The sequence below is a fragment of the Sinohyriopsis cumingii genome, chromosome 15 (genome assembly GCF_028554795.1).
Source record: "Sinohyriopsis cumingii isolate HCF-2022 chromosome 15, ASM2855479v2, whole genome shotgun sequence".
NCBI classification, from domain to species: Eukaryota; Metazoa; Mollusca; class Bivalvia; order Unionida; family Unionidae; genus Sinohyriopsis; species Sinohyriopsis cumingii.
The window spans coordinates 37,241,754-37,264,242 of record NC_142975.1 but is presented as its reverse complement, the minus strand read 5'-3'; the positions used below and the strand labels follow the sequence as shown (position 1 = coordinate 37,264,242).

The 22,489-nt window shown below is 36.3% G+C and overlaps 1 protein-coding gene across 3 annotated transcripts in view; it reads right to left on the bottom strand.

Annotated features, from left to right (window-relative positions):
• Window positions 1-22,489, bottom strand: part of LOC149781622 (phosphatidylinositol 4,5-bisphosphate 3-kinase catalytic subunit alpha isoform-like) — a 76,241-nt gene that overhangs the window by 15,239 nt on the left and 38,513 nt on the right. For all 3 annotated transcript variants that reach the window (XM_089935669.1, XM_089935670.1, XM_089935668.1), the window contains exons 15-16: window positions 17,854-17,975; window positions 11,446-11,524 (exon numbers count right to left, since the gene is read on the bottom strand). In XM_089935669.1, coding sequence (XP_089791795.1) covers window positions 11,446-11,524; window positions 17,854-17,975 — 201 coding nt within the window. The remainder of the gene's footprint in view (window positions 1-11,445; window positions 11,525-17,853; window positions 17,976-22,489) is intronic.

Genomic DNA, 22,489 nt, shown 5'->3' with positions numbered 1-22,489 from the left:
CCAATTCATCAGTTTCAGTGAAAATTAGTAAATTTCTTGCACCAACTAACCATAAGCAATTACAGTCATGATCCAAAACAAGTGGCCCTTTCCGAGCTTATTGAAATGTTTACTTAATCCCTATTTGAGATCTTATCTCTTATAGGAAAATGAATTAAAAATCATTGCAATTGTTTCTTTACAAAACTGTAAAATAATTTATTATAACTGCACAAAAAGTACGTCTTCACAGGCATATCCAAAAAATTCTGTATTCTGTCAATTTATTTCTATTATTTATTTAATTAACATGATACACCATCCAAGTCTGTCATTTCCATGATGTCAAGAACTGCCTTGCATTTTCTTGTGTAGACATGACAATGAACTCTTACAACCTGATGCAATGTTTAACAAGCAGGGAAGTAATATTTATACCTAAATAATCAGTTACGTTTTAATTGCATTATTTGTAAATATATAGAATTTGCTGATGTTCAAGTGCTACCCTAGTGATGGCAGTTTGAGAGTAGGCCATGAAATGTGCTAAGCTTGCAGATTGTTAGCAGTCAGCTTGTACAAGGTTGTTTTGACGCACTGTCACTGATTTAAAGGTGTCTACATGGCAGTTGTTAACATCATTTTTCTCAAAGGTGTTCTAGGAAATAAAATGAACTTATCTCTAATGAATAGCACTAAAAGTCTGGGATCCCAAGCATTGTTGTCATTAACTGATTACATGATAATTATACTGGAACCCCAAGCATTGTTGTCATCAACTGATTACATGATAATTATACTGGAACCCCAAGCATTGTCGTCATCAACTGATTACATGATAATTATACTGGAACCCCAAGCATTGTCGTCATCAACTGATTACATGATAATTATACTGGAACCCCAAGCATTGTCATCATCAACTGATTACATGATAATTATACTGGAACCCCAAGCATTGTTGTCATCAACTGATTACATGATAATTATACTGGAACCCCAAGCATTGTCGTCATCAACTGATTACATGATAATTATACTGGAACCCCAAGCATTGCTGTCATCAACTGATTACATGATAATTATAGGAGATTGATACAAACTTACAGTTTGGCAAATAATGAAATCAATACAAATAAGTGTTCTCAGATCATTCTCAAAAGTCAGCTGTCAAAGACTGTTCTGCTGCAAGTTGCCAATTTCAAGGTGACTTGGTAATAATTGTCACGTAAATGGATAAAAATATTTTTTTCTTCAAACATTTGGTTGTGAGTATTAACTAAATCATTATAAAAATCTAGGTTTCATCAGTGTTCTTGTTGCTGAAGAGATCAGACTGCTAATGTATCTAGGCAAAAGACAGAAACTTTATGAAGTTCTAACAAGCAAATCTTGAAAGTAGATACAGAAATATATCATGATATATTAAACATGATTCAATTAATACAGAGCTGTTCTTGGTATTCATTTTCCAGTTCAAATTTATATCTATATCTACCTATATATCCATCTGTCTGTCTGTCTGCATGTCTGTCTGTCTGAATTTTGGGCATTTTGTTTTAAGGTGCAAACAACGATATATGGAGAACAGAAGTTGTAATGAAATTTAAACCAATTTACAGAAAATATAAAATATTTTACCTCATTTTTTATCATTCATTGTGAAATTATGCTTTCATATTTTAAGGCTAACTGACTGTTACAAGACAAAAAGTGAGTTATGTTTCAGCATCCAAGTGAGACAAAAAGTGATACTATGTCTCACCATGCAAGTGAGACAAAAAAAGGTTACATGTCTCACCATCAAACCGATACAAACAGTGATACATGTCTCGCCATGCAAGTGAGCCAAAAAGTTATGTCTCCCCATTCAAGTGAGAGAGAAAGTTATGTCTTGCCACATGCAAATGAGACAGTGTTATCTCTCCCCATCCAAGTGAGACAAAAAGTGATATATGTCTTACCATGCAATTGTGACAAAGAGAAAGAGATGTCTTACGATCCAAGTGGAACAGGAAGAAATGACAGATAATGCATTATTCAGTTCATAATACAATCCATCCCATATTTTAAGTTGTGTTAAGTGGGTTCCATTTTTCCGTAAGGCAAAGCAAAACTAATATTTCACTGGACATGTCAACATTTTCATTCAGATCATTAGAAACAGACAATTTCTTTAAATAAAAAATGTATGCAAGTAAATAAGCTTTAACCAGACAGAAAATTTAAGGAAAAAGACCATATGGAAATTAAATCTGCATGCAAGAATAAATTTAAAAAGCACTGATAGCCAACAGCCAATGTTTTGTTCTCATGCTGACACAATTTCATACCATATCAGCAGTGACAAACATCTGATCAGCATTATCAGTCTCAGCTTCATTGTTAGACCCTGAAATAATTATTTTTTTTCCAAATCTGTTTTTCATTTGCATTCTGTTTTCATTTGAATGTGTTCAGTTTGCATTTCATTTGTGATGTATTTGCATTGGAAGTATCATCTCATTGGTCATCATCTCAGAAATGCATTCTGGGTATAGCATTTTGCATATTTGTCCATCACTTGTCTGAAATGCAAATTGGAAATGTATATTTCCATATTTCTGATAACAATATTTAGTTTTCCAAGATAATTCAAGGAAGAGAGCAATGGATCTGGTATTTATTCTGATTTAAAAAAGCACTTTAATCACAGAAAATGAAAAAGGAAATTATGAAGGATTTATTTTAACCATAAATGAAAATAATACTGATGCTGACACATACAGTGTGACTCCTCTATAACATGATGGTTCAGGTCCATAAAACAAGACCATGTTATGTACCAGACCATGCTATAACCAAACAAGTCATTTAACTGAAGAAAATGACACATGCATCAAATAAATGGTGGAGTGAGACATACCTGTCAACTCTCATGGTATGAGAAAAAAAATCCCAATTTTTGGGGTTGTTCCATGCCTACCTCCCAATTTAATAATATCTCCTGATTTTTGCAGAGAACTCTGGATTATTAAACTGTGGCTATTGATTTTCATTTCTACTATATAAAAAAATCCCACAAAAATAGAATTATCTTACGCAAACCACAGAAACTATGTTCTATTTTATCACCCATGAATACTGTTATGACGAAATAATTATCATACTACAATTTTTTCTCCAGTAAATAGAATGTTAAGTTTAAACTTTATTCATGTCAGTTTATATCTTTTTAATGAAGGTGATTACTGTTTGGATGCAGAAGTGAACCATCCCATTTGCTGTGGTGTCCCAGTCACCCCCTTGTCCTGGACTGTTTTCGGTATGTGTGTGTCACTTGGATTTTTAACATAGCTAAAACAAAGTTTTCAGTCATATTGCTATGTCTGCAGTATGGCAGTTTATAGTGATGCTTAGCACTGGGGCATCATGCTGCAGACATGTAGCATGATGTCCCACCCAGTCACATCATCCTGACACCAGGCCAACCAGTCTGACTGGTTTCGTTACTATCGTAACTCATCAGAGGGAATAATATTAGTTGATTTGTTTGTTGAACTGTTTACTGTATTATGTTTCTGGTGTCACTGGTGATGCAGGTATAGCTACTTGTAAGGTCATGTAACTAGTATTGTTGCAACTTATAATTGTAGTATCTAAGTTCTGAAATAAATCATTGTCTTGTAGCTGAGTTTGTTGGATACATTAAGATATTTGATATAAGGAGGGGTATACAAAAGAAATGACTAACAAACTCTAAGAATATTTTTTTTTATCTACAGAAACTTTGTTCTCTTTATAATACCACAAAGTTAATTTCTGCAAAGCAAAACATAGAACTGCCATGTCATTGTATAAATCATCAGTAGAAGTGAAGTCTGTTGGAGTATAAAACTGGAGTATAAAAAATAAAGTCCTTGTGGAATCTTGAGGTTATCAATGGAGTTTACGTAGGGTTGGTGTATGATTTCATCTCAACTCTGATATAGTTCCACTAGGCTTAATTTCTTGTTCAATATACTGATGTGTTCTCCAGATGATTGTTGGAGTCAAGATGTCTTCAGTAAAGAATGATTTTCAAGTTCCATTTGACTTGTTAATCCTGTATTCAATAATTCGGTTGGTTCATTTGTCAATAAAGTCAAATCTATTGATCAGCTCACAGGATCCTTGGTAACATACTGTTTCTGTGCAAGCAATGCAGGGGTATATACTCCTGTCAGTATCGACAGGCAATGTTCATTAATTAATCCGATTTTTCCAGATGTTAACTTTTGGATTCTTGTGGAGTTTGATGAAGAGCATTTTAGCGTATGATGAGATCGATCTTCTCTTCTTTTACAGATCTTTCCATTGTTACTGCAAGTTGCTCTGACGCCAATATGCACGATGAGTCCATATAAGAGTTCATGAATGCTCTTGCCCAGCTATTCTACATATACAGTTGTTAGTATAAATGACACTCTGAACAATTAGAGAAAACTGGAAGTTCCAATTAAAGGGGAACCCCCGAGTGGCCAAGTGGTCTAAAGTGTTCACTGTTCTGAATCACTGCCATCTCACCTCTATCTGCGTGGGTTCGAGTCCAAGGCTTGGCAAGCGTGGGTATGTGGGTAAGCCTGCCAGTAGCTTCTCATGGGTCGGAGGTTCTTCCCTGGGTTTTCCAGGGTTCTTCCTCCACCAGTTATACTGGCTGCCATGTATAGCCTATCTTGTGCTGAAAAATGGCATTAAACCATAGAACAACAACAACAACAATCAATTACTGAACATCCAGAAGTGAAGCATTTGCTGGTACTATCCCATCAATTCCGCTTTAAAAAGAAGCAAGAAAATGTATTTCCAAATATGTGAAATTAAATGAGCACTCGAGGGATATCCATAATCAAAAAGATTCCCTGATTTCTTAACATTTTAATTTATCTGAGCGCAACAAAGATTGTGTTAAATATCAGATAAAAGAAATTATTAAATCTGATCCAGAGCTCTCCAGTAGCACTACTATTAGCAAAGATAGAGAACCTTATTGGATCAACCAATTATATGCTCTACAGTCAGTAGGGATTAACATCTTGGTCTAAATGGGAGTACAGACATTTTAAACTTATATTTTTTAACCAATACTGAAATCAGAAAATAAACCATAACAAAAAATAAACCACAACAATAAAATTGTCAGCAATAAGTTTCAATCCCAAGAATGACTGCTGTGAATGCTGTAGCATCTCCATTCCAACCAAAGAAATTCACATGAGTGAAGACCTGGCACTATTGTACCATATATACAAATGTTAATTAGTATCACTAAATTAGAAGGAATGAAGAAATATACCATGCAGCTTATGTACCCTCAAAAAACTAATTCAGAATAAATATGTTATTTAGTAAACAATGTTAAATGCCTTTCGAGCTGAGAATAAGAAAATAAAGTGGGATAAGAAATGTAGGAAGAACAGCTGCCACATGGATGGTAGCTTGAGACTGCAAATTTAAGCATCGCTGGTTACAATGAAAATGGGCACAGTTTATTTAAAAAGCAACAGCTGACCAGAATATGAACAAGGGGCATATCCTAGGAGAAAATAATCTGTGACACAGGGAGAAACAGTGCATCCTATGAGAATTTCATGCGTGTTGGACAATATTTAGTGAAAATGAGGCTTAAAAATGCCACGAAAAACCTCCCTATTGTATGTCCCATTCTCCCTGTCTTTTTATTCAAACTCCCTACATGGTGTGTGTAATAAAAGCTGATGCAAAAATTCATGCTTCATTGGCAAGGTAACCATCTTAAATCAATACCTATTAAATATGAACTTGTTCCATATTAAACAAGTGTCTAAAACAGTTGTTGCAAGCATAACTGTTGTGTATGTGTAATCACCAGTCAATTTTATCAATATTATATATTCCATAAAAAATGTGCACACAGAAGCATTATTTCTTAATAAAATATATTTGCTAGGTCCCTTTTGAATCCATTTAATTTTTTGGTAATAAATTCACAAAAATTTATGAAATTAGTGTTTTTTTCCCTCATAACCTTCATATTTACTGGGTGTCGAATGTTACAATTTCTGACCGACAATAAAATGCATAATTCAGATACAGTTTCTAAAATGAAATATGTATTCAGGCTTGAATAGTACAGTACTTCAGCTAAAAAGGTCAAAGGTATTGACCTAGTAAAGGTCAAAGGTATTGACCTAGTAAAGGTCAAAGGTATTGACCTAGTAATGCTCTTATGTCAAGGATTCAACAGGTATATGTACATGTACACTGCCCTGAAACCAGTTTGGGAGTAAACCGTTCAACTGTGTAAGCTCAGAGTGAGCTACTTAAAAATACTGAGTCATTCTCCAAAGGACAGAGGGAAAATAATAAAATAAACCCAGTATTCACTGACACACTTGTTGTATAACTATAACTTTGGTTCACTGCAGAGCAGTAGGGAGTAGAATGTGTGACTATATTCGTCAATCTCTCCAGCCCATCACTTAAATTATTTTGTTCCACCAGTGTTGACATGGATGGACAGTTTCTTCTATGTATGTGAATACTTTGAAGCCAGAAAATACAAAGGGTTAAGATGATATACGGCAATGACCATAACTGATGACAAGTCATTCCAAATCTTGTTTCAGCAGGTATTTATGACAGATGATTGAGCAGGCACCATTAATTTATTGATTTCCCATAAATGGTAGGTAATTAATTGATTTATAAATTTGGTTAAGAAGCTGTTTTAGACAAGCATATTGTTTGCTTGATCTGTGAACACTAAATCTCAAAATTAATTGCATTTTGTTTCACTCTGGACCTAATCCTGCTCGGGGCTTCAAACTTCTCGTTTCTGTATCCTATTATCCATTGTAAATACTATTATGTTTGAACAGCTACAGGAAGGATAATTCTTATGGAACAATGGAGTTATTTTCATAGGAAATGCAGAATAGTATTGACTGGTCAGCTGACTGCATGACAATTGATAATACCACAAAACTACATGGGTGTGTTGGTAACATCTCGCTTGGGGATTGTTGTTGTTCATTTTATATATCATTGCCGAATAACTGGGACAATCATAAGTAGTGAGATTAATATTGATAAGTGAAATTACTGATTATAAATCTCGATAAGAATCTTTTCCTTACTCCGAGTGGAAATTGAAGAAAAATGGAAAAGACTTATAGCTGTATATGCTTTAAAATCTTAAGAGAACTTTTTCACCATCAAGTCAGTGAAGCCGTGTGACCAACTATAACTATCAATTCTCATACTCGCAAATTTACAAGTTCTTTGTCTGCATCTACATCACTAAATCATCTGAATTTGATAATTTATAAAAACTAATTGCCATCTATATCAATATCAGAGCTTTTACCCAAGTTATTGAAGCTTTCATAGCTGTGATTCTAATCATGAAAACTTGAGTAAGTACTGAATGAAATCCGCAACCTCCTTTCTGGAGAGTGGAGATTACAAACCAGTTACTTTAAATAGTCAATTTCAACCAGAGCATAAACAGCAACCACATAATCTGACATAATTGTCATTCACACCAATGAATGTAGGGTATTTACCAAAGGTGGCGCTACAAAAACCCACTCAACATGGCTGATGTTTACAGCAGGTGTCAAAAGCTGCTTCCATGAGAATGGAATAGAGGTGTCAAAAGGCGCTTGTATGCAAATTGGGTAGAGGCATCCAAAGGCACTTGCATGAGGTCAAGGATTAACTGAATCAAAGATTTGTTCGCAAATCTGGGCAAGTACATCTGACATAGTTCTCACATATTTCCACCTATATACCAGACACAACAAGGGAAGATACTCTTATCCATTACCTCCCCTTACCAATACTAGGTGGCTACCCATCAACCAGATGTTTACCAATTTTAAGCTGAATGACACAAACTATGACGCTTGCATTTGTGGGGAGGTGTGAGAGGGTTTTACAGTAATGCGAGCAGAGAGGTATTCTTGGAGTGAGTGAGTGAGTGATTTGGCTTTTTAATGTAGCTTTAACAATTTTACAGTCACATCGCTATGATGTCTGCACCGTGGTAGTTTATAGTGATGTCTAGCATGGGGGCATCATGCCGCATAGATGTAGCATGATGTCCAACCCAGTCACATTATCCTGACACCAGGCTGACCAGTCCTAGCACTATTCTCTTAATATTGAGCACCAAGTGAGGCAGCTGTGAGTCCCATTTTTATGTCTTTGGTATGACTCAGCCAGGGATCGAACCCACAACCTCCCGCATCTGAGGTGGACACTCTAATCAATAGGCCACCAGAGAAGTATTCTTGGAGAAACAAGTTTACTAAATAATTTGTTCGTCCTTTGAATATATTCCCAGATCACACTTATGTTAAGTTAATAGATAACAGAAGGACATGTCGAAAATTCTACCTCTACCAATGGCACCGTTTGTGGAAAAAATGGCGGGATTCAGTACATCATGGAAAACATGCTCTCGTAAAATGGACATTTCCACTCAAGTGAAATTAAAGGACTTTCCTTTACCGCAAAAATAAATTTCATGGACAATAAACACAGACAGTAAAACTGAATATCATATACATAAGTCATACAAACAAAAAACGATGAAACACCAGAGATCGGCAAAAAAACTGAGCATGATTATAGATGAACAGATCATAATTCCTGGAAACATGACAAAAAATGTTTCAAAATAATTTTAGAGAGAGCAAAAATGATTTTCAAGGACACTTCAAGGCTAACAATTTACAAAGCAATGTTCAGTACCTTTAAGGGTTTCATGGAAGCACACAAACTCTGTATTCATAGATATGAAGAAAATTAAGAATTCTTCTTACCGCTAAAACTATGTGGCAAATCCAGCAAACCAAACCAATCAATGAAGTAGTATTGACATAAAATAAATATAGTGGTCATCTAGGCTAAAGCCACTGGACATAACTTATCAATTCTTGTTTCTGCTTGATCATAGAGATCAAATCTCCAGGTTGACTGTAAATGCCAGCCAATGGCTTTTATTATATCTCTTATCAGAAATGTTTTTTTGTGCATGAAGCTTCAGAGATTGCTCAAATCCTAGGAGCTGAAACCTTCATAAGGCTTATCTGATCTTTTGAGACTACATAAGGCATATCTGATCTTCTGAGACTTCAGATGGCATATCTGATCTTTTAAGACTACATACGACATAACTGATCTTATGAGACTACATAAGGCATATCTGATCTTCTGAGACTTCATAAGGTATATCTGATCTTTTGAGACTACATAAGGCATATCTGATCTTCTGAGACTTCAGATGGCATATCTGATCTTTTAAGACTACATACGACATAACTGATCTTATGAGACTACATAAGGTATAACTGATCTTTTGCGATGACATAAGGCATATCTGATCTTCTGAGACTTCATAAGGTATATCTGATCTTTTGAGACTACATAAGGCATATCTGATCTTTGCTGACTTAATAAGGAATATATGATCTTTTGAGACTACATAAGGCATATCTGATCTTCTGAAACTTCATAAGGCACATCTGATCTTCTGAGACTTCATAAGGAATATATGATCTTTTGAGATTCAATAATGCATATCTAATCTTTGGAGACTTCATAAGGCTTATCTATCTTTTGAGATGTCATAAGGTATATATATTTTTTGAGACTTCATAAAGCTTTTCTGATCTTTTGAGACTTCATAAGGCATATCTGATCTTTTGCGATTGTATAAGGTGTATTTAATCTTTGGGACTTGTATAAGGCCTATCAGATCTTTTGAGACTTTGTAAGGCCTATCAGATCTTTTGAGACTTTGTAAGGCCTATCAGATCTTTTGAGACTTTGTAAGGCCTATCAGATCTTTTGAGACTTTGTAAGGCCTATCCGGCCCTTTTAGACTTCTTAAGGCATATCTGATCTTTTGAGACTTTGTAAGGCCTATCTGATCTTTTGAGACTTTGTAAGGTCTATCTGCTCTTTTGAGACTTCTTATGGTGTATCTGACCTTTTGAGACTTTGTGAGAACTATCTGATCTTTTGAGACATTGTGAGGCCTATCTGATCTTTTGAAACTTTGTAAGGCCTATCTGATCTGAGACCTCTTAAGGCATATCTGATCTTTTTGAGATTTTGTATGGCCTATCTGATCTATTGTGACTTTGTAAGACCTATCTGATCTTTTGAGACTTTGTAAGGCCTATCTGATGTTTTGAGACTTTGTAAGGCCTATCTGATCTGAGACTTCTTAAGGCATATCTGATCTTTTTGAGACTTGTAAGGCCTATCCAGCCTTTTTAGACTTCTTAAGGCATATCTGATCTTTTGAGACTTTGTAAGGCCTATCTGATCTTTTGAGACTTTGTAAGGTCTATCTGCTCTTTTGAGACTTCTTATGGTGTATCTGACCTTTTGAGACTTTGTGAGGACTATCTGATCTTTTGAGACTTTGTGAGGCCTATCTGATCTTTTGAAACTTTGTAAGGCCTATCTGATCTGAGACCTCTTAAGGCATATCTGATCTTTTTGAGATTTTGTATGGCCTATCTGATCTTTCGAGACTTTGTAAGGCCTATCTGATCTTTTGAGACTTTGTAAGGCTTATCTGATCTGAGACCTCTTAAGGCATATCTGATCTTTTTGAGACTTTGTAAGGCCTATCCGGCCTTTTTAGACTTCTTAAGGCATATCTGATCTTTCTGAGACTTTGTAAGGCCTATCTGATCTATTGTGACTTTGTAAGGTCTATCAGATATTTTGAGACTTTAAAGTATGATAATTAACCACTTTAGCCATGATGATGGGACCTGTGTGGTTATATCTTCATTCCCAATCTTCAAGAAAGACATTGTACCCCATTAAATTTCTCTGTGAACTACATGTCCATTCCTGCCTCTCTTGATGTGTTGATCGAAGGGATAGAGCACATGGCCACTCTTGATGTGTTGATTGAAGGGGATAGAGCACATGGCCAGTCATGATTGCTTTCATTTATTTTGGGATAAGTCCATTTTTATTAATTGCTATGCATCTTTGCATTATATATTGCACTCGTCATTTTGTCTGTGTTCATTTTGCATTCATTCACTGTTTTGCATTATTTTACTGTTCCTTTAGTCACTCTTCATTTCAATGGAACAATTTCCCATTTCAGGTTCTGTATCTCAGAGCTAGAGAAGGAAATGTTTCAAGGTAAATAAATTCTAATATGCTTACTGACAGGATGCTAGCTATTACAATTAAAGGGTCATGGGAGGTAACTTTCTACAAGCTAGGATGACAAATGGTCTTGCTAACCGAAAGTTTGCAACAAGAGAATTTTAGAGGTTTGGGGACTTCAGTAAATAGTTTAGTAATGCAAAATTTCATATTCTAGAAATAATTTGACAGTCATGTCAAAAAAATGCTTCCCAGTAAACAGAGTCCTGAGCTTAATTGACAAAAAAAGAACTAAAAAACTACTTTGTATGTCACTACCTTAAATCCAGTCCAGCATTTTTCCAAATTACGTCCATGATCCGTATAATCTGCAGAGTCAGCATGTCTTGTCTGAGATCTGTACAAATGAAAGAAAAGAAAACCACTGTTGTTAGTAAGCACCATGTACAAACAGCAACACAGTCATAAAAAGAAAACCAGTGTTGTTAGTAAGCACCATGTACAAACTGAAACATTGGTCATATGCAGAAAACAACTGGAAAGCATTACAGAAATGTCAAAATCCAAGTTTTCAATGCAATTTCTTGTATTAAGTTATCACGATGTTCCAACATACTGTCATTTCATATATTTTTATGGCCACTATTTTTTAAGCTTTGGTGAAAAATATGGTATTTTTAAGCTCTTACTTTTGTAGTTATATGGGTCTATTGATTTAATTGAACATCACAGTTTCTTGGATCTTTAAGCTTGTGTTTCATGAAAACCATTAAAAAATATTTTGTCATGGGGTTGGGGGAACTGGGGTGGGGTGGGGTGGGGTGGAAACTAATTTCAATGATGTAATATTTACCTGTTACTATTGTTTATCTAACCTTTCCAGAATGGAAATTAACCTTGTCTGTATAATAAACATTCCATCTTTCCACTAAATGGGAAGTTCTAGAAAGTTCAAAACTAGAATTAATACAGATGCAGCCTGCTCCCCACATCACTGGGCCATGCACAACAGCTATTATCTTTTTACAGACAGAGAATACTTCTGAACATCAGAGCAGGGCGGGCAGAGGGAATCTGGCAATAGCAACATGTAAGTACTCAGTATTCATCCTTAAAGTTAGTTTACCACCATCCCTCAAACTACCTTTTAATATCAGTAATACATTACCTGTTGCTATTGTGTAGCTGAATTTACCAGTGTCATGTAAGGCTAATAGCCTCTGAAACTGTCATGTGAGGCTAACAGCCTCTGAAACTGTCATGTGAGGCTAATAGCCTCTGAAACTGTCATGAGAGGCTATTAGCCTCTGAAACTGTCATCAATATTGAATCTGCTTGGGCCACTGTCTGTGATGTGACTATAGGCCCTAAAGAAAATATGCCTTTGCCCTGGTGCACCAAGGAACGAAGGTAAAAGAAGGTAGTGTATAACCATCAAAATGCAACTTTCACAACGTCTTTAATGATGAATTAATTTGATGGGCCCATCTGGTAACAATGACTGGAATTACATGAGATTTAATCTGCATGAAAGAAACGTCCTGTCAGTAATTGACTCTTTGGACAATCCACCTAGAAATAGTGGATTCCAAAATATGAGCAGGCTCAATAAGGGAAAGAAAAATGTTTCCTATCCTTGTCTCCCTCCTAAAGCAGCCTAATAGAATCATACCTAACAGGGCACAAGAGATGAATCTGATCATCTCCAGCACAGATAAGATCAAGACTGGAAATCTCAATAGGAGCAGAACCAATGATGGAAGCTGGACAATTGCTTAAAAAAAACCTGGTTGACAAAGGACCAACCAACTTGTAGTTACCACTGAACTAAAGAAAAACTTATTTTATAGACAGGGCACGATATTCATTTCTTTGTCTTGTAGATGCCAAGGAAGCAAGAAAACAGTATTAAGGGTTGTAGATGCCAAGGAAGCAAGAAAACAGTCTTAAGGGTTGTAGATGCCAAGGAAGCAAGAAAACAGTCTTACGGGTAAGGTTCTTTACCCAAATGTTCATAGTTTTCTTTTGTCAAGGATCACAACATGAATGAAAGATTCCATCTGGATATAAGTGAGACACTAGTCCCTACAGTTCAAAATACAAGGTTGGAAATATGAGGATCCAAACCAATGGCAAGGCCTTTTGAAAAATATGTGCATGTTAAATATGGCTGGTTTATAGCCCTTAAAAACAAACAAAAGAGGGAGAGATAGAATTAACTCATTTCCTACAGCACCAATCAAAAAGGATTCCTCATTCAGTGTTACTGATTTTGGGCATATCCTGGCCTGAACAATTCACTTGGCAGCTTTGCTTGAAAACTTCTCCTGGCAGGTGAAGAATCTGGGGGCATCTGTGCATGAGAGCACACATATGCATCCCCCTTGCCCAGTGCTACAACAGAAAGTCTCTCCTCTGAGTAGGTTGACCAACAGATCGAGAAGACAAGATCACAACAGGTCAGGAAGACAATAAAATTGCTAAACCATGATCACTGGGGCTACAGATGACATATCAAAGCATACTGAGCTGCTGGAGATCCTTACTTTAAAGCAGTGGTTCCCAAGCTTTTCAAGTAGAGGGCCATATCTACTATTTTCGGTAACTAAGTGGGCCACAATGTTATAAAATTATAAATTTTATCAAGATTTATAAAATTATAAAAGTCGGGTAATATCATTCTTAAATATATTAACTTTCAGCAAACAAATTCTAAAACTTTAAAAGCAGTCAGTGTCAGTCCTTTCGGTTTTAAATCAAATCTGCAGATTAAGCAAACCGGTTTACCACTACGACTAGGCACAAACATACATTTCTACATCCAATCTGCATTGAATTCACGACAAGCAACGTCCTCATATTTTTGCTTATTAGCACTGTTTGATTCTACGTTATCCACATTCATGCTTATCGGCTTTAACGGTAAGTTTTTATTTGAAAAATCTCATTTCAACACGAAACTGCAGACTACTATACAGGTGTAACAGATGACATCATGGCATCTTGCGCACTCTGATTGGTCGACAAGGCTGGGAAAAGGGTACTTCCTAATGTTTCGTTCGCTAACTCAACGGGTGCATTCGATAATTATATCCGAGCACAACAACCACACGCAGAGTGAATTATCGAACGCCGACAGAGCTCACAAGTACTTGACCAAAATGACAGACTTCTTAGAAATAACATTCTAGACTCTAGAATACTGTAGATCGCGCATTATTGCAACTTTCATCTAGTTATTATTTATTTGAACGTCAATAAATTTTTTAAATTATTAAAATACATTATAGTAAATATAGAGGCCCCACGGGCCACTTTCTGAGAGCTGACAGGCCACAAGTTGCCCGCAGGCCGTGATTTGGGAACCTCTGCTTTAAAGAATCATCCTGAATGGTGGGAAGGCAATCCTACTTTAGATTGAACGCATCCACTGTTCAGGTCCTCTGGTCTGGTACTGAGCGAAATGCAAAAAATGGAGCTTTTTGTTTTGCCTCCATGCAAACAAGTCTCTCAACCATACTCTAAACAGTGATTCTGCTACAGATTTGCAAAGAAACCATTCCATTCCATGAAGATTAGCTTGCACCTCCTGGACAGATTGTCATCCAAAATACTGACGGAATCCGTTGGCACCGATGAGTTTGTGTTCAAAAGTACCCCTCACGAAAGGCCACCCAGCTAATGTGACCATGTCTTCATATGTATTTACTACAGTAGTCCCCATCTTATAAGGCCACCCTTACTGCAGCAGGGAAGTGGCCTTATAATGAGGGTGGCCTTTCTAGAGGGGGATGACAAATGTGAATAGTAAATACATATAAAGAAAGTCACAAGTACATTTAATTTTAAAACATTTAATATTTTCATTAAAAAATCACATTCATGTTGTGAAATAAATGTAAAACAAACTGTGTTATCATTTTCAAAAAAATGTTATGAATAACCATTGATGTAGTTTTAAAACTGTCTTTATAATTATGTTAAAGATCACATCATCTGCCTGTCTGTTGGCAACAGTCTAAAAAACAAACCAGTCTCGTCACAATTAAAAATATCCTTGCTGTCATATCCACTGCATATATCGTTTAGTCTTTTGTTCCAATCTTTGACAACTTCATTATTAACATCAGCTGATTCGCCACTAAGGACAGAAGACTTGATATTGTGTCGTACTTGAAATCTGTGCAACCATCCGTTACTTGTGGTAAACTGACAAAATTGTTTCTTTTTCTTGTCATTCAAATCAGTATACAAACATCTCCTGGCTCAAACAATCTTCCTTTCTCCATCCATTTCACCTTCCCACTTCGGCAGAATTCTTTCCTTATCTTTCACAATATTGTTTATCTGAGTCTTTCCAACATTAGTTTTCTGCAAGGATCCTAGACCCCCAACCCCAACTTCTTGGTCACTTGAATTACTTTCACTCTCTTCTAAACTGATTTTTAAAAAATTTATCGATGACATGATCTTTTTGCAGTAAGTTATTCATGTTGCCAACTACAATACTGATAAAACAATTTTTTATGCATCTAAACAATTTTGCCGTGTTTTTAAAGGAAGTGATCTTGTCACATGATTCATTAGTCGCAGTCTGGTACCCTGTTGTTTTTATACATTTCTGTACACTAAGTGAATGAAGCCAAAACAGCTTCAATATGTACCATTTAACATCACGCAGATTTGACCTCACGGCCATTAGGATTTGTAATTTTGACAATTACTGTCAATAGTAATGGCCACTAATTATCAAATTGAACAAGCTCAACATCTTAGTAAGGGAAGCCATAAAGACTATCAAACCATTTTCCTGCTGACTTGTGTATTGTACATCGATGCTGCCACTTCTCAGCTGTTACTACTGTTCAATAATTGAAATCTTAACAATTATCGAAGTGACTAAACCGGACATCTTATGATAACACAGCAGTAAGGCTAACTGGATTATATGTACTTACCCTTTTGTATGGATTAAAATTTGAGTCTTTCTTGGCTTTATGGAATAAATGTGGCTTCTCGTGAGATGTAAATGATATAATATTAACCTTAGTGGTACATGTACTTTAGTCAACACTTCTTTCTGTAACGAAAACCTGACATCGGGAAACAGAAATCGGATTAATAAACACACATTATGAATAAAATACATATCAAAATAAAATGCGGCCGCTTGTGAGGGGCAAATTTTATATTATTGCACTAATATGCTGGCCGCTGGTCGCGTTAGCCGGGTGGCCTTTCGTGATGGGTACTTTTGTACTTTTGAACACAAACTCGTCGGTGCCAACGGTTTCTGGCCATAAGGAGTGGGTGGCTGCTGGTCAGGGGGCGTAGAACGTTCAAGAGTGGGACTACTGTATTCGCATTTGACATCCCCCTCTAGAGAGGCCACCCTCATTATTAGGCCACTTTCCTGCTGCAATAGGGGTGGCCTTATAAGAGGGGGACTACTGTATTATTATTTCATAACAATTTTGACGTAGGGCAATAGTCATGAATAACATTTTTAACTGAACCAATCCAATATGTCATCTGAAAAAAGATGATGGCTATGCACTTGGGCCCATGAAATGGGGAATAGATTGTTAATTCAAGTTCTGAAGTTTCCATACTGTGGGAAGATGTTACTTCTATCACACGAATTAGGATCATTTCTGTCCCAGAAAGGTAACCTCAACAATAATGACAGTTTAACATATTACTGACAATAAAAATGATGAATTCAAGTGTTATATACGACTGTACATCCATCAGATTCATGAAGGTACAGTAAAAGATATAAACTGCTGTGTGTTAACTCATTTGGCCCCAGCACTGTTTTCAGTATCTCTGCTGATATGCCTCAGAAGCACAAAGCTGTGTCTAGCTAATTGTGTCCCATAGTTTTTACCTGTTTGAAAACATCGTGCACATGCATTCACTCTTACCTTAATTTCTCTTTTTATATCCAAACAAAATCCACAAAATTTTCACCATTTATTTCAAATGAATTTGTCAACACACTGATGTAATTTTTTCTCTATCTGTCGAAGTCTTTCACAACTTATTTATACAGTATTTATAAACTTATGTGCAACATTTATCCGCAAGAACTCCGTCATCATCGCTGTCAGCATCATCATCTTCGGATGATTCAATCTCAGAAACTTCTACGTCCAAATCTAAATCTCACAAAATATCCAACTGCTGAACATATCTTTCCTCAGCTTGCTCAATATTTTCAAGATCAAACCTGAGAAACTCCACATTTTTGCTCTCATCAAAACTCACTCTTCCGTCCGCCATCATTTATGATTTTTCATGAACAGAACACGTGTAGTTAAACCACTCTCAAACTTTAGCCCTTGGCTTCTGAACAATTCAAATTTCCACAAATGAAAGTAAAATCATTTCTGATTGGTTTAATAGTTGTTTAGTTCTTGGAATAAACCATTTCTAACCAATCAGAGACGTTGTATCTAACACACATTCATCACGCCTGGAGACGGAATTGGCCATTGAATGCAGTAAACAATTTACGACTACAGGCGGGATCGGCCAATGAATGCAGAAACCGAATCACGCCTACAGATGGGATCAGGGTCGAATGAGTTAAAGAAGGCAAGACCCTGCATGTATGCATAATTCACATGAAAAACCCAAGCAAACCTGTCATTAATCCTTCTGCCATCAGAAACGTCCTATTATGCTTTACACTAACATGAGCCTAACAATATTAGGACTTACCATCACCATTTTTGAAAAACATTTTGTAGCTTGAATACCAGAGGTCTGCAAGAGGGTCTGGGTTCTTCCATACCATCCTAAGTGGCCTTTTCTTTGATGATTTCACTTCACACTCTTCTTGGCTGTATAAAGATTAAACATATATTAGGGATCCATAGTTGTATGCCATAACTGGACCAATCAGAAAAAATATTTAGATTCACTCGTTTGAAGATTATTTATTAGTGTTTATTCCTAATCAGAACATCTCAAGGCCTTTTTAACCAAAATCCATCTCCAAAAAACTTCTCATGGTACCGGTGGTCTGAGTTCTCAGCCATAGAATGACATTCATATTTATCGCAAATGGCATGTTAACATTTTTAGACAAGATTTTCCAAGATTAATTCTGAGAATTTCTTCAAATATTAATTTTTTGACGGTAAGAAGAGTTACACAATAAACAATAAATTTGTAAATTATCATGGTAACTTTGTAAGTTATCATTCAACAGAAACCAATTTTTCCTAGTAAAAAATGTTTCTTCAATAATATTTACCCAATCATAATATTAGCCTTAGATGCACTACTGCTACCTCACAACTTTTTAACTGAAACGCTAAATGTGTTTTGCCCACCTAAGTGACAATTAGAGTGATATCCCCTTGATAAAGTGCCTGACACTGGAGCAGAAGGCATACTTTCTATATGGCTGTAACTGTGGGGAGGCTGATATGGTGTATGTGTATTATGATTGGGTATTACTGAAGAAACCTACCATATTACTCGCTAATAAGTCAACCTTTCTTACTCAAAAGTTTATTAATGCAGAATAAAGGATTGTCCAGTAAGCGAGATTTAAAAAACATCTGACCTTATTCCCTTGGCTTGCATTGTCTTTTCAATTCACAATGTTTTGATAGAGGTGCTAATTAAATAAATATGACCGTATTCCTACAGTATGTGAAAACAGCACTGCTTTGTTTTGCCCAGAGGAGGACTGTTTGAATGTGCCATGAATTTGGTATTTGTGCAGTACCATGTTGAGTCCCTTTGATCATGCCATGCAAATGACACCTGTTCACTTGTGGCAATCCTTTGATAAGATTTTCGAAGACTGTGTTATCAAGGTGTCTCTTACAGACCCCAAGCTCAGCATCTACATAAAAAATGGTCCAAATTTACGAAAAGTCATTGTCAATTACAAAAAGTACTCTGTCACTTAGATATCACACATTGTGAATTGCTAAACTTTGGTACTTTCACCATTATAGGGAAAAGAAAATGTGATGCGTACAATGGAGCATTTAAGTTAAAGGTCATAGACTTTGCTGAGAAAACAACACTAGAGCTGCAGAATGTGATTTTGGTGTGTCAGAAAAACAGGTGCTGACTGGTGCAAGAAAAGTCAGTTCTAGTTTATAGTGCCAGACATATGAACAAAGTTCAAATAAGTGAAAACCTTTATGCAAATTGCGAGTTTGATTTGACCAAATTGATTCTAGAGCAGTGTGTTTCTGGTACATTTTGATGCAGTCTGTGAAACATCAAATATACCAAGCTGTGATTACTGGCAGCACCAAGACAGTACTGCAACCATTGGATGTTTACCTAAACTACGGTAGCTGTTCAAGCAACTATGCGTAAACAGTGGCACATGTAGATTATAGATGGGCCCAAAGAATTTACAAAAGGCAGGAAATGTGAAGCTACTAGGGATTGTTTATTTATTACAATACTTTCAGAATTAATGTATTACATGATACTGTGAATCTCATCATTCTGGATTACCATTTTTATACCCCTATATAACACATAATTCAATGCATGGATTGATGCCTCTGATTGATTGTGATTGCTGTTAATTATTTCTTTTCAAAGGACCACACTAAGAAGTTACCTACTGGAGAGTATTGATGTATTGATGCTTGTGTTCCTGGGCACACCATTATGTGAATATTTTCCATTAGCCTTTGTATGCTTTTAAAGTGGGAGGGCCATCTCAATTGAGTGATTCTCTCCACAACCAGTCTTGAGAACTGTTTGTACTTGAGGGATTGCTTAATATGAACCATTTGTGCAGGTTCAGCATTGGGATGAAACACCATCACGGCTGCTTGAGCCAAAGAAGAAATATCTTGATTCTCATGGGGATTTCCATTGCAATACTGTTGAAATCGTCAGCCCATGAGTTTTTTTCCCACCTGAGTGGAACAATCAGGAATCAGCTGTGTTAAAGGAAGCATATGCATGTGTGTGTGTGTATGTTTGTGATTTGGATTTTTAATGTAGTTTAACAATTTTAACAGTCATATCGCTATGATGTCTTTAATGTGACAGTTTATAGTGATGTCTAGCACTGGGGCATCATGCCGCAGACATGTAGCATGATGACCCACCCAGTCATATTATCATGACACCAGGCCGACCAGTCCTAACACTAACCTCTTAATGCTGAGCACCAAGCGAGGCAGCTGTTAGTACCATTTTTGTAAGTCTACGGTATGACTCGGCCGGGGATTGAACCTATGACCTCCCGCATCTGAGGTGGACACTCTAACCATTAGGGCCACTAGAGCGGTTGGAAGCATATGCGTCCGGGCCATTCCAATGTATGGAAAGAGCACTGATTGTAGAGGCCTTTGACTCCATAAGTGGTGAGACAAGGGTTGACAGTTGGGCATTCTACATTGCTGCAAATAAGTCCACTATTGATTGATCCCATCAGGCACATATTTTAGTGAAAACTGAGGGATGAAGTACAGCTGAGTACCACAAAAAAGTATACTGTGTTTTTCTGAAGGTACTGGGATATATACCATGTTATTATGCTAGGGACCAAAACATTCAATGTTCTCAGGCTGAGACCCAAAACATTCAATGTTCTCAGGCCGAGACCAAACACATTCAATGTTCTCAGGCTGAGACCCAACACATTCAATGTTCTCAGGCTGAGACCCAAAACATTCAATGTTTTCATGCTGAGGCCCAACACATTCAATGTTCTCATGCTGTGGCCCAACACATTCAATGTTCTCAGGCTGAGACCCAACACATTCAATGTTCTCAGGCTGAGACCCAACACATTCAATGTTCTCAGGCTGAGACCCAACACATTCAATGTTCTCAGGCTGAGACCCAACACATTCAATGTTTTCATGCTGAAGCCAACACATTCAATGTTCTCGGGCTGAGGCCCTACACATTTTTGTCTAATTTCCATCTGTCAATGGCTGGTAAAAATCTTGCTCTGATTTATAGCAAAATAACATATATCCCATAATATTATTTGATTTATAGCAAAATAACACTATAAACCATAATATTATTTGGGAAAAATATTGATTATCTCAAGATAAAAGTGAAAACATTTTTCAGCTCACCCCCATAAGGTCAATACCTTATACTAGATGAATTTGTGATGTTTATGTTCATTGTTGTACAGATGCAATCTAAAAGATGTAACAAAAGGGAGATAATAAAGCTTAAACTACAGGCTATACCACGAAAGACATCAAGCTGACATAAGAGAGACTACTGGTAAAAATATGTGTTGATACTGAAGCTTACGATTTTCTTGCTACACTTTTGATACAACAGACAGGGAAACTTTGTGTGGTATTTAGGCACCCGGGCAAGATATTTATCAGAGTGGGTCAGTAAACATAAAAAAAGTTGCTTAACAAATGAGAAAATATTTTAGTAGATTATGCAAATTTGACAAATTTAGTTGGCACGAAATATGATGAACCTCAACAAGGATTTGTCAATGCAGACACCAATTTTATTTTTAAATAGAAAATCTCAAACAAGAACACCGAGGTCTGGCGACTTGGTTCTATCTTGCTGTTTGAGATAAGTCACCACAATGGACTTGTTGGATAGTATGAGAATTCCAGTGATGCTGCCAGAACTTTTCTTAAAAAGTGGGAAGTCCCTCACACCTACCTCCAGAGGGTGGAATCATCAGGTGCAGAGGTAAGCTATAATGAATGGTAGCTAATGGGTGACAACCTTAACTAGTGTAAGGTGTAGAAACTATTTAAAAAAACTATCTAATGATTTTGTGCAACGAATGCATATCTAATTGTTGCTCAGCTGATAAATATTCTTATACTTTTTCTGATCATTTCCCTTAAAATAGCCTTTGCAAACTAAATATCATTTATTGGACCACACATATGCACACATCTGTATTGTCACCGGTTTATTTACAGTTTCAAATTATATATATGTATAGGATCTTGATTCATTTTTTTCTAGGATATTCCGAAATTTTCTTAAAAAGTTTAGAAGGTCTGTTGTTAGCCTATTCCATGGCATAGTGTCACAATTACTCTGTGAACTGAATTCACTTTCACAATCAGCATTTTATGAAGCCACAACTGCTGTAATTATGGTCTGTCTGAATAGATTTCTGAACTATTTCTCACAATACACATCCAAAACACGTTTCTTCAATTCATTCATGTTGTTCCTTGGATATTTCTGTCAATGTATCAGAGTTTCTGCAAGGTCTAAAAAATAGTAAATGACATGTCAGTTATTCCTGGATCACAGCTTTCTGCTCAGTTAGAAGCAAACCATCAGAAATTTCATCCTCCCTAGTTTTGTCATAAAAAATGTGTCTTTCCATCTCTGACACTGACTCTCCTAA